This window comes from Manis javanica, chromosome 13, assembly GCF_040802235.1.
Source record: "Manis javanica isolate MJ-LG chromosome 13, MJ_LKY, whole genome shotgun sequence".
In the NCBI taxonomy this organism is placed as follows: Eukaryota; Metazoa; Chordata; class Mammalia; order Pholidota; family Manidae; genus Manis; species Manis javanica.
Window position 1 is genome coordinate 53,356,565 of NC_133168.1, and position 13,881 is coordinate 53,370,445.

At 41.2% G+C, this 13,881-nt stretch overlaps 1 protein-coding gene across 5 annotated transcripts in view; it reads right to left on the reverse strand.

Moving 5' to 3' along the window:
• Positions 1-13,881, reverse strand: part of SLC2A12 (solute carrier family 2 member 12) — a 53,742-nt gene that overhangs the window by 25,310 nt on the left and 14,551 nt on the right. For 2 of the 5 annotated variants that reach the window (XM_073219627.1, XM_017644523.3), the window contains exon 2: positions 9,994-11,334. In XM_073219627.1, the coding sequence (XP_073075728.1) occupies positions 9,994-11,334 (1,341 nt within the window). The other 3 variants (XM_073219628.1, XM_073219629.1, XM_073219630.1) reach the window with 3 other exon arrangements.

Consider the following 13,881-nt stretch of genomic DNA (forward strand, 5'->3'; position numbering starts at 1 on the left):
CATTATCAGAGCTAGTCTCTCATGCCTGGACCATGGCCAGGCGTTTAGTAGCACTGATAGCTAAGTGAATTGAGTCCATGTTGCACACATCAGGCACTGAACTAGGTATGCTTTGTATGGATTGCTTCATTCAGCCCCTCAGTTACACGGAGGTAGATAGTATCACTCTATTTTCTAGACAAGAAAACTGAAGCCAAAAAAAATGAATTAACTGGCTCAAAGTTGTACACCATGGAGCCGGGATTCAAGGCCAGGCAGCCCGATGTCTAAGTCTTGTCCACATTAAGTCACCCTGATGTACATCCTCATAGGGTTTCTTGCTGTTCTAACCCTTCAAGCTTGTGTCCCCCTCAAGGTCACTTTACCTACTATTATCCCTGCAAAAATCTCCCTCCTTCCAGATTTTCATGCTGCTTTCTTCATATTAGCCTTGGCCCAAATGTCACCACCTCAGAAAGGTCTTCTGTGACCATCCTCTCTCAGAAACCCTTCTCCAAGCATGCTCTTTCATGTGTCCTTCTTAATGTTTCTTTATCACTCTTGCTGCCACCTAAATTTTAACACTTCTCTCCTCCTGAAATTGTATTATACATCTATTTATTTTCTTGGTTATTGCCTGGCTGGCTGCTAGCCCCACGAGGGCCAGGTGTGGGGCCCACTCACCCATCCCTGAATCTCCAGTATCAGGCCCAGTATGTCATGGTTGAGCAATACACAAGGGCTGGATGAGAGAGTAAATTCATGAATCCCCACTGCTTTCTCCCTTTCTCTTCTCTTGATCACTCCATGATGCTTTTTCTCGATGGATCTCCTGTCTATTTGATAGAAGAGACTGGGGAAGGTGATTTGGTGTTACCTGTCATTCAGTCTTCAGTGCAAGGCTCTGCTTGAATGTGTGAATATAAAGTCACAGCCTCATTGCTAGACTTAATATGTGACCTTAGACAAATTCCTTACCTCTGCTCTAATGAGAAGATATTAGTCATAAGATGGAAGAGGTGGTTAATTAATTTATGGACACAGAAATTTGGGGATTAATAAAGCCCTAATAATTACTGTGAAAAGAATAGGCATACATACTTTTCTGAGTTACAGTGGCTATTTTAAGGAGAACTACTATACAGGTTGCTATACACATATTGACGCAAGTTTCTGTACTTGTTTCTATACAAATATCACCTCCAGTGAATTCATGAGATAAACACTGTATGGCTCAGGTTTGGGCACATGTCTGCTCTACTTTTGAAGCAGGTGTAGAAAATAAATGTTCATGTGGCTCTATGTCCTCACAATGTCATGAATCTTTGGTTCTACCCTAAGCTTGAACCATGATAGAAAAATGTTCAATTATTAAAAGGAGCTGAAATGATGATCAGGACCACCTGAGAAACACAGCGGAGAGTAAGGGTAAGATTTTGAACATATACTAAAATAAAAGATAGGGTATGGAAAACAGAATGGTTCAAAAGTCTCCAGTAAAAGCAGTGGAGTGTATAATCCTGATTTAATTGATGAAAGAGTTCATATTAATCACAGAGAAATGGAAGGTAGAGGCGCTTAACCTCTTTGGGCCATGAACCCCTTAAGTAGGCTGGTGAAGCCTATGGATCCTTTCTTAGGATAATATTTTAAATGCCTAAAATAAAATACGTAAGATTACTTGGTACCAAATTCATGCCCCTCCAGAATTCTAGATTCTACAGCAACCGTATTATTTTACAGTTAGGGGAACAGAGCAAACCAGAAAGTAAAATGAGGTAGGGCGTATATTTTAACCTAAAAATAGTAACACTTCTTTGGCAGACAAAACTATGTTGTGATCTAATACAATTATGGAATGTTGTTCTAAGCCAACCCATATTTAAGAAGGTTTAATAAAGATGGTTTAATCTTGCTCTTGCTTTAGAAAATAAGTATTTTTCTCTTTAGGCCACTGTTCACATAAAGGATTTGCTTCTATTATAAGCAATAAACTCTCTAAAAAAGGATTTACTTCTATTACAAGCAATAAACTCTCTAAATGAAATACCTGAGGAATAATCCCATCAGGTTAATAAGTTTTATAAGGCATTCAAGATCTCATATGGAAAACTTTCTCCTAATAAAAACCTTCCCTAAACTCCAACTGATGCATGCAGTTTAAACCAAGATTCTAGTATATGCTTTTGGTGATTGAATTGGAATTCTTATGGTATGTTTTCTTTAGAAAAGAAAAATAAAGCACAACATGAATAGGGACATAAACGACTTTGACCCAAAGCAAGAAAAAAAGAATTATTCAGATCTTGTTGAAAAACTCTAGGAGAATCTGTAACCCCAAGTCATGGATGTGAAATATCTGCTCGTTCTCTTCAGATGATTCAGGATTCTGTCTCAGGCTGCAAGCCTCTCAGTCTCATACATGAACACCCAGCTCATTCCGTGGAAATGCAATTATAAGTCGAAGAAACCAGGATGAGATGAAGGGTCATTTCCTTTTCCCACACCCAAACCTCCTTCAACCATGAGATTCTCCAATTCACTAACACTGCTTTAGGACCAAGAAATAATCAAGTGGACTCTTTCTCCTTGTTGTAGCAAAAAACTGAGGTGTCCAAAACAATCTGGGTCTATTTTTAGATACTTTGTGTCCAAAATTACCAAATAATTCTTCATGACTTTACAAAGAAAAAGCCCTAAATGCTTCCCTGTTTCTGAGCACTACTAACTTTCTGACATCCTATCTTATAAGCAAAATACAGAGAGAGATTTTTAAAAATCATACCCAAATAGTGGATTGCTCTGCAAAAAGCATCTGGCAGCAACAGGGGTCATGGTGCCTGGCAAGAACAGGGATGTCTGGGGCAGCCTAGCATTTCTAGCTTATGTGGTACTTAGCCTGCCCACTAGATAGCTTGACACATGTAAAGAAGCACTGTTCTTGTTCTTTCTTACATCTGCCTCTTATTTTTAAAGTTCTTCTTCCCCATCCCTTCCTTAGAAACCCAAATGTATCCCTGTATGGTTTTCCAACAAACTAATGCAGTGATCACTTGAAGGGAGGGAGAGAAGGAAGAAATATGAGCTGTCATTTCTCCTCTCAAATAACTTACTCTAGGAACTATGTTTGGTTAGTAAATGAAAAGAAACACAAAAGCAATGCACTATACCATTCAGAACTAAGTGTGATATTGCACCATAACTTCTGTTTGTCACATACTCTACAGCACCCAAAACACTTGCACCCATATCAGCTCCCTGGACACTCGCCTACACTCTGTGAGTTGGACAAGTATTATTATGCCCATTCATATTAGCACCAGCTTCAGAGAAGAAAAAGAACTGGAAGATCACACAGCCAGTTAAGTACAACAGTGGGGATTAGAACCTAGGTTTTCTGATTTTAAATTCAGGCTCTCTGGAGCCCAGAACTGAACTACTCTACACAAGTTATTACTGGTGATTCATACCAATAAAGAGTTCTAAAAAAAATGGAGTGAGTAAATTGAGGAGATGAGACTTTCACTGATCATTAAAGATAGGAAGGATTTGAGTAGAGTAGAGGGGAAGGAAAAGAGGCCACAATAAGGGCTTTGTATTTCTTGACTTGGGTATGGAGCAGTGGGAAATAAGGAAACCCAGAGCAGCAAGTATTACCTCATTGCCCAACACCAGGGGTTATCACCCACCCTGTGTTCTGTGTGGTGTCTATTTGTACTTCTATATGAATGGTGGCCCTGGAAGACAACACAGTGAACTACAATGTAGATGGTGCCCCCAGAGGTGTGCAGAAAACCTTGGCAGACTAGGGTGAGATGATGGAGTCCCTTGAAAATTATAGTTTTTTCTTCAAAGATGGGTGACATTATAGTAGAAAGAGTATAGCATCAGGCCTTAGATGCCCATGGTGGTAGCCCTAAACCTGTTTGACTTCCATCTCTCAGAGTTTATTGTTTCTTTTCTATAAAAGGAAAATGTTGGGCTAGGTAATTTCTAATCCCCACTTCCTCTTGAAAGGCATTAGACTTCTCTAACGTGGTAGAAAGTAGTATGCCATGGAAAATTTGTGAGCATTGACGACATGAAGAACATGGTACTTAAAGAATACTAGTATGAAGGACTGATGGGTGTGAGAATGATCTGCAAGGTAAGAAAGCTACAGGAAGGGGTTTCCAGTAATCCAGGAATGAGACCTTAAGAGGTAGACTGGGAGGGTAGAAATGGGAAGGACAAGATAAACACAGGAGCCATTTGTGATGGAAGATGCAAGAGCATTTGATCATTGACTGGATTGGGAAAAGGCCCCAGAGCATCAGGTCTAAATGACTGGCAGAGCAGCTGCCCATGGAGAAGGAAAGGAAATTCTCCTGATATAAGGGGAAAAGAATTCAGCAGTGGACTTCTTAGGTTTGGATGAAAAGCATCAAGTGGAAAAATTCAGTACTTAGTAGGAAAAAAAGGAACTAGAAGTCATGTGAGATGATAGAACTAGAGATAAGTGAGAGTCATCAGCTCAGGGCAGATAATTAATGTTCCTGAGAAAATGAATGTGAAAGCTTTCCTGATGCATTGACAAAAGAGTGTGCATCAGTTTTATAGCTAAAGAAACAAAGGCCAAGAGACATCAATGAAGTAGTCTCATCTCTTTTTTAGAAGTAAATGGAATGGAAGCTAGTCATACATTTTAACAATTACTGTTTTAATTCAAATAAATAGATGTCTATCGCAGCATCTGAAGACAGACATCAGGGCCCTTTACCTTCTGGAATATTTTTTTCCATCTTCACATCTATTCTTTCTCAGTTCAGAGTGTATTTCTCTGATGGTTTTGTACTGTGTTGGTTTAGCCAAACTGAGCTGTTTCCCAGAATTCCCTTCCCTGTGTAGTTCTGGGCGAGGGTTGGAAGGAAGAGAAACTTGCATGAGACTTGGAAGGCCCAGGGGATGCATCAGCCTACACTTGGCCCTAGACATCACTGCAGCCTTTGTACATTCTTGTGATTTGCTGGCTCTCCTTGTTGGTGTGGGGAATCAACCAGTGCAGCCAGGCATCCCCCTCCAACGTTTCCAAGTCCTAGGCTCAGCACACTGCCTGGGCTCTGCGGAAAAGGGCATCCTTTTTTTAAAATTTTTTTTATTAAGGTATCATTGATATATAATCTTAAGAAGGTGTCACATGATTAACATTGTGGTTACAACATTCACCCATATTATCAAGTCCCCACCCCCACCCCACTGCAGTCACTGTCCATCAGCACAGAAAGATGCTATAGAATCACTACTTGTCTTCTCTGTGCTATAATGCCTTCCCCATGAACCACCTACGTTATGTGTGCTCATAATAATCCCTTTATCCCCTTCTCCCTCCCTCCCCCCGCACCCTTCCCACTCCCTTCCCTTTGGTAACCACTAGTCAGAAGGGCATCCATTTTCCTGTGGCATCAGAATCATGCAGCAGGAGACAGATGTAGGTAAGCTCGTTTCTTCTCTGGGATCCCAGTGTGTCCCAGCAGGGTGCATCTCATCTTCGCTTCTCCCTGCTTTGAGCCCAGCTTCTCCTCTGGCTTGTCCTGCTCACCTGCAGAGACGTCAACCCACAACCAGATGCGAGACAACAGCCCTCCGTAGCCTTCTTCACTGCCTTCCCTTCATGTTCCCGATTAGGGCTTTCTCCTTTTCATCTAACTGTCCCCTTCCAGACCTTTCTTTCTCAGTGTCTCCACAATTGTGTGAGGTCTAATCTGGTAAAAATTCCTTCCTCACAGAGGTTCTCCTTTCCCTGATAGAATTGCTTGCCCTGTCTTACTATCCAGGCCTTCCAAGTGTCATGCAAGTTTCTCTTCCTTCTGATCCTCACCCAGAGCTACACAGGGAAGGGTATTCTGGGAAACAGCTCAGCTTTGCTAAACTGGCACAGTACAAAACCATCAGAGTAACAATGGCAGAGCCAATTAAGTCTCCCCTTAATTGACTGTACTTTGTGCATTTCACTTATTCTCAAGCGACCATTAGCTGTCAGAAAAGGGTGATGAAATTTTAAAATGCATCTTAGTATTTTTAAATAGCCATCATGGTAGACTGAGAACCAATATTAAAGTACTGGCTACAATAAAGGCTCGGGACACTATAGGCTTCAGGTGTTTGACCCTCAGGGCTGCCACAGTACCCAGAACTACCCCATGCATGTTATGTGAGAAACTCTTATCTTAGTTAAGCCACTGTTATTTTGGTCTTTGTTATAGATGAGCTTGAATTCTAACCAATATACACATGAAATATTACCTTAATCAAATTTAGTTATTTAAGTAAATGCACATAAAAAACTTCTGTGTTCTTATCATTATGCTCCTTCTCTTCTATAAGTCAGCCTTACAGAGGTGCATGCTCACTTACCTAGCAGAGCTTCAGTGAAAGACAGACTGTCTCTATTGCAAAAAAATGCAGAGTTGGTCCACTTAATAGCCTCATGTGATGGACAGGGATACACTATTTTCATTCATTCTTCCTTCTAGTGTATCTTCATGGAGAGAACTGAACTACAAATAATTAACATTTACTGTAAGACCAACACAGTACTGCCTATTCTTGTCTTAGAATAAGGATTAACACTGAATTTCAGAAGACAAGAGATGTTTTCATTTACTTGAGCAAGTCACTTAACCTTTCTGAGATTTAGAGTCATCATTTATAAAATTTATTGAATACCCTTTCTTCACAAGTTTGTTGTGAAGGTAAAATGAAATTCTCCAAAGTATGTAAAAACTTCCAGCACAGTATTTGACATAGTAAGTGTCAATAAAAATTAGTTGAATCTAAGGCTTAAATTATATTTTTAAAAAATTAGTATTGTATACAATTTAAGGAATCCTGAAAGGCAAATGACAAACAGCCTCCAATAATTTTATCCAAAATCAGGTTGAGTTTCCTGAAAAGACAAACTCTTCTTCTAATAATGTATCAATGTTAGTGACTGAGGAATTTTTGCATTTTTCAAAGGTACCCAAAAACTAAAAAGAGAAAAGGTAGCATAAACTTGGGAAGACTCTTACCATTTAGTGGTTGGTTCTGGAAGTTTAAAATCAATGTCTATCATAACATGTGCCATGTCATAATCTCTGCCAACCTGAAATGTTCTCTGAATTAGAGCAAAGAGGACATCCTTTTCTTTTAGTTAACCTTTTCTTAGGTTCTTAGTTGATGCTTGACATTTCAAAAGATTGGATCAAGAAAATTGATATAAAGAGTAAATATTTTTAGTTTTATATGAAAATGTGAAGGAAAAAACACTGGCAAAGGAAATGTGGGTAAAATTGTAGTTTTTCCAGAGTATCTCGCTTGGCTTTAGTTCATTTGCATATCCTCAGGAGTGGAGAGAAGTTCATCTCCATGTCAATGGATAATTACCTGGGCAATGGAGGGCGTGTCTGAACCTGAGAGTTTAAAGGGATGGGCTGGCTGGCTGGCTTCTTCAGGACCAGAGGAGAGAGACAGCCCTGGACTGCAGTTTGTAACCAATAAACGGGTTTTAAACTTTATTTCTCCCTTTGATTGATTTCGGTTTTTAAAGGTATTTTGCCCCAGGATTTCCTCTCCCCGGACTTACAGAAATCAATGGAACAATAAATACCACTTGAAGTTTATCAAATGAGCAAAACTTACTGTACTTATTAATATAGAAAAGTTCACCAACAAGGTTAAGTTGTTCCTTGATACAAGATAGCATGCATACCTTGCACTCTGGATAGACTTTGAAGAGTTTCTGAAAATACAAATGTAAGATACTTGCTGAAATTTCATCAGCTTTATGTATCAGAGTAGCCACATAAGTACTATAGACTGCATGTTTGGGTCCCCCGTAAAATTCATACATTTAAACCTTAATTCCCAATGTGATGGTATTGGGAGGTGGGGCCTTTGGGAGATGATTAGGTCCTGAGGATGAAGCCCCATGATGGGGTTAGTGCCTGCATAAGAAGACACATAGAAGAGCTAGCTAGTTCTCTCTCTCTGTCTCTTTCTCGCCCTCTGTCAGGTGAGGACATGTAAGAAGGTGGCCATCTGGAAACTGGGAAGAACACCTCGTCAACACCTGAGTCCACCAGCACCCTCCTCTAGGACTTCCCAGCCTCTAGACTGAGAAATCAAACTTTATTGTCAAAGCCACCAAGTCTTGGTAATTTGTTATAGCAGCCCAAACTGCCCATGACAACTGTCTTACAGGTACACGCCCAGGATAATTGAATCCTGAAATAATGGTAGAAATCTGTTTCTAGGAAACTGTTCATTAATGATATTTATCATTGTTAAGCCTTAAAAAAGAGTATCAGGGTACAGAAACAAGTCAGATAGATCATAGGCTGATGTTATTGTAGAGTTTATCTGTCCATACCTAGTCCCTATGGGGAAATCTATTTACTCTACCAGAGGAAGCGCCAGCTTCTGCTCATCCATCTATTGGACCATGTGGCCCAATCTTGCCAAAGCTGATAAGCCTGGAGATAGGCTTGAACCACCACCTATGACTTGGCACAGCAAAGATCAGAGTCAGTAAGATTCCCTCTCTCACTTTGGAATTTTAAAGAATCAATATCTAGAGTCTGATCTCACGTAGAAGTGGGAGTAGGCAAAAGAGGCCAATGCCATCCATGTGCAAGTCCAGTTATTAACTAACTGAGATGAAGCAGGCCAGACCTGCTGGTGGCTGATCAGATAAAAGCAGATGTGGGGCTATAGCTCAGTCCATTCGAGTATTCTCTCTTGGAAGACAAGGACAACATCTGTATCACTCATTACTGTTTCCCCAGCATTTAGCATTCTTGGTTATTAAAAAACTAGTCACTTGATACATATCACTTGAATGAAGAGTTAATGAGATATCAGGGGATCACTAAACAAGCCCTAAAGGGCCTTTCTTTTCAGAAATGCTGTCCATTTCCTGGCACCAGAAACCTACATTTGTCCACGAGAGCCCTTTTCCTTCAACATAGCCTGTGTCTTCTTACTGTTCCTAACCTCCAACACCTCTCTTTATTTGAACAAATTTGTTTGGTCTTTGATCCTTATAAACAAAACTTTCAATACCAGCTCTTTAAGAGAGAAGGAGGGAGGGAGAAAGAAAGAACAAGGAAGGGAGGGGAGAAAGAGAGAGAGGAGAGGGGTAGGAGAGGAGGGTGGTAGAAAGATACTGCCCTTAATTTTTAAGCATTTTATTTTCCAATAAGCTTTACAGAAGACCTTTCACAACCTCCCTAAAGAGACATTTGGACTTTCTGATGTGAAGCTAAAAGACTGGAGATTTGCACACAACAACAACCTTCTAGCAAATTCTAGAGAGTTTGCTCCAGAGATATGTTTAACTTCATCATTGGAGTAGACTGACTACGTAAAGTAGGACAACTTTGTAGCTATCTTCTTGTAAATTGTCTATATTGTGTTGAATGGGAGTAACTTGGCTCCCTTTCTCCTACTTAATAAAGTGCCCAGGGAGGTTATGCCAGGGATAAAATATGCTTAAATAAATAATGCATCCTCACCACATACTTATTCAGTGTTACTTCTTCATTATTACTGGAATGGATCCACTATTGTGTCTGTAAGAGAATATAAATGCTAGATTTCTTTTCTTTCCACTTACAGAGAAACTCAGGAATGATATGAAGGGAAATGCTATACTAATAAACTTTGCTTGCTTAAAACAACACATTCTCTTGGGCAATATCTTTCAAGATCTGGTTCATCCCTCATCAATTGATGTTGAAGTACCTTCATGTAACAGACAATGGGAAACTAATCCTCCAGTTGAGTACTAGCCCTGCACATTTCACAAAGCAGGTACAAGGTAAGCATGCTTTCCACATTAGTGGAAACATCAGGGGACCACTATTATCTCTGTCTTGCTTCTGGTAGTTCTGCATATGAGGTACCATAGCAGTTGGATGCTCTGACTGATCAAAAGCAATACATTCACATTCATAAGGGGAGAAAGGGAAGGAATAAAAAAAATAAAATACTTACTTGGTCCTAGACCAATCGAAAAAGCAGCAACATATAGAAGCAAGCTGGCTAAGGAGAGCCATTTCAAAGTCGTGGGGACGTCTGCAGAGTCTGTGACCACGTGGTATTCAGCTTGGCTCAGTCCAGCATTTGGTAGGGATGCCAAGGTCATCTCCCCTCTCTTATCCACATCGTATCTTGTGGGCATTAGTGAACTCCTGCTGTGGGATGTGATGCCCTTAAAGTGCTCTTGAAAAGTGTCACTGCTGGCTGACAGGTTCCTTGGTCCATAGAGCACAGACTCATCCAAAGACTGGTTGATAGGACTATGGCTTCTGCAGATACTGGTGAAGTTCACATGGATGTTGAGATTCACAATGCCCATGGTCAACAATGAAGCTGCCATCACAGAGGAGCCAACGCAGAGGAAGGTTTTGCTCCCAACGTGGTCTACAAGGAGAGTGGCTGGGATGGTGCTGATGACCTTAACAACCCCAACCCCTGTGGAGGCGAGGCTGGCTGCCTCATTGCTTTGGAAGCCAACAGACTTCAGAACAGTTGATGCATAGAACAGTATGTTTGGCTGGCCAGTGATTTGTACAAAAAACACCAGTGTTAAACCTATCATGACTCGAGTCCTCATGTTGTCCTTGGAACGAAACAGATCCCAAAAACTATACTGATACTCATCTTTCAGGGAAGATTTTATCAGAGTGAGTTCCTCTGTTGTTTCTGACATGGCTCTCAACCTTCTGAGAACCTTGCTAGCAGCTTCCTCGTGTCCTTTCATTACTAGAAACCGGGGACTTGGAGGAAGAAAGTACATAGCAATCGCTTGCAAAACTCCCAAGGGAATAACAAGGCTGAACATGTACTTCCAGCCCTGGAGAACATTGGCAAAGGCGTAATTTGAAATGTAGGCAAAAAGAATGCCGATGACGATCATCAGCTCATTCAGTGACACAAGAAGTCCTCTTCTGTGTTGTGGAGCAATCTCTGCGATGTAAACACAAGTGGCAATTGAAGAGAGTGAAATGGAAACCCCTATAGTGATCCGTCCCAGTATGAGAACCGGGTAAGATAAACTGAGTATCACGACTACGCTTCCGAGTCCAAGTAGGCAGGATGACAGGATGATGGTGGCCCTCCTTCCATACCTGTCAATCAGGACCCCTCCCGTGAGAGAGGCGAGTAAGGCCCCAATGAGGAGGGAGCTCACAACCATTTCCTGCTCGTGGCAGGTCAGAGCTAATACGGTTCTCATCTGCAGAAGAGCCCCAGAGATGAGCCCAAGTTCATAACCCACCAGGAGGCCACTGACAGCAGCAGTGACAGACGACAGGGCAGCAAGGACGCCGCAACCTGCAAGCAGAGAGGAGACACACTGAGGTCACTTCTGAGCTGTTAAACACTTCACGTCTTCATGGAGACTTAACTTGGTGTAAGTTTTAGTGTCCTTAGAGCACTGAGCATAAACACACCTAAGTACAGTCAAATACTACACTAACAAAAACATGGCTAGATATAGAGGGGGAAATTCTTTTTCTCTCATTTTTGGGAGGAGAGAGGAGGCAGTCATTTCCTTCTGCTTGTGACGTTGTTTTTAATTTGCAGCAGACAGCTAGCAAGATAAGCACGCTTGAATAAACAAGAACACCGCTTCGTTCCTGCTTTGGCATTGGCTAAAAATTCAGACAGCCCGGTTCTTGTGGTCCCTCTGCAGGTCTGTAAAGGCAAGCCCTTGAGGGCAGGACAAAGAGGCCAGGAGCCCCAGGAAGTGCCACAGCCTTTCCGCCATGTAACCTGGGGGAAATTGAAGCATAACCTCCAGGAAGCCTGTCCTCAGGGCTCCTTGGCCACCACTGGGGCACAGCTGGATTTGCTGACGCCCAGGCAGGTGTTGGGGAGGGGGTGTGAGTACCTTAACGCAGCCCAGGTTGTGTCAGAAAGAAGGAAGGGAGAAATGGATGCAGGTAGGGAACCTACAAAGCCATTACTTGCTCTAAGTAAGGAGGAAGGGGAACAGAACATAGGGCACAAGAGCAAAAGGATACTGTTTTATTATTTTAAAGTTGAAACTTGAATTAAAATGGCAAAATGTTAATAGTCATTAACTTTTGGTGGTATGTATGCAGGTGTTTGTTATATGTTTGTAGCCTGTCAAAACGGAAACAAAACAAAACAAGAAGTAGGTGAGGGAAGCATATTGCAAGCACAGGAAATAGCAGTTTACAAGACCTGAGGACAGGAAAGTTCTTGCCATATTTAAGAACTGTCAGGCAGCCAGTACATCATGCATGGGGAGACAAGTGGGAGAGGGCATCCAGCAAGTCTGGGTAGGGACAGAGGGGACACTTCATATAGGGCCTTGCAGGTCACAATGACAACTTTTTATTGGGTTCCTTGTATAGTCACCGCCCACTGAACAGTATGGAAGGCACTGGCCCTGAGCTTCTTGCTGCTATGTGCAGACTAGCTCTTCAAGGAACAAGACTGATACCAGGGAGGAGACTAGTTGTCTTAGTCTTGACAAGAAATGATGGTAGCTTAGACTTGGGTGTTAAAAGTAGAAATGGAGACAAGCAGAGTAAAGAGTTAATCTGGAGGCAAACCTGATTATACTTGCTCATGAATTGAAGCTTGAAAGGTAAGGATGTGGGTCAGAACCCAAGATGGCTCCATGGTTTGAGCAGTCAGTTGGGTGATTTTACAATCTCCAGTACCCTGTATAGAAGCTTATATTACACAGTGCACTATGCTGATCTGGGGAAGGTGGGGAAGAGAACTGGTTCTGGGTGGCAGGAAAGGAGGAGTGGAAATTAGAAATTCCATTTTAGACTTAGTGGAATGTTTTATTTGCTTTACCTGAAAGACATCTGGATAAAAATGTTGACTTGGATTAAACATACAGATTTGGAGTTAAAGAGGTAAGTCAAGGCTAGAGATATGGATTTGGGATTCAGCAGCATGTGTTCAGTATTTAAATGGGATGTGTGCAAAATGGACTAGAAAAGTGTGTGGACACACAATTATCCCAGGCTGAGCTCAGGCCATTTAACCCTGCCATTGTTGGGGTAAGGATTCTGGTTAAAAAGTGCTCTTTAGATCTGGTGAAAGGAGCACATCAAACAAAAGTGACTTAAGTTTCTTCCCAACATAAATATCCAATCTATTTTACATCTCCAGGGCCCTACGAAATAGGAGACTTCATAATAAATAAACAAAGGATTGAATATTGACATGAAGGAGAAAATAAATATGTAGGAATCCACAATAAAGTAAAACTAATTTCTGAGCATTGCAAACACAAGCTCTAACACTGAAATTAAACTGGCGATTTATCTAGTTAATCACAACACAAATATTTAGCACTATTACACTGCAGATGTTTTCCTAGGTTCTGGGAGTTATATGCAGCAATGAAATAAAACAGATGTAGTCCTTGCCCCCCAAGAAACTTAACATTTTGTTGATATCTCTATTATCTATTACTTACTATGTACTGTTTTACTTTTTACTTGCAAAATGACTTTACATGGTTGTAGTTTCCTTCATGTCCTCAATTTCCACATATTCTTTTATTCTCATGTGATCTTAAAGTCCTTAACAACAAATTCCTCTATTCCAGGGAGAATTAGGTCAAACTCTTCACACCTCCACTTATATATATCTTCATACCTCTACTCGTCATTGTTCATTTTATCTATGTTTGACATAGCATGTGACATTGACTGGCATGTGTGTTTTGGCAATTGGTCTCTGAGATTCAAATTGGAGAAGTGATTTTGGGGAATGAAACACTTTTTCTCTAGGGAGGCAGATTGAGAGAGGCACCCCAGGAGGGGGCTTAGAGTGACAAAGGGTAGCATGGGGATCCAGAGTCAAAGACATGGGGGAATAAATACCAGA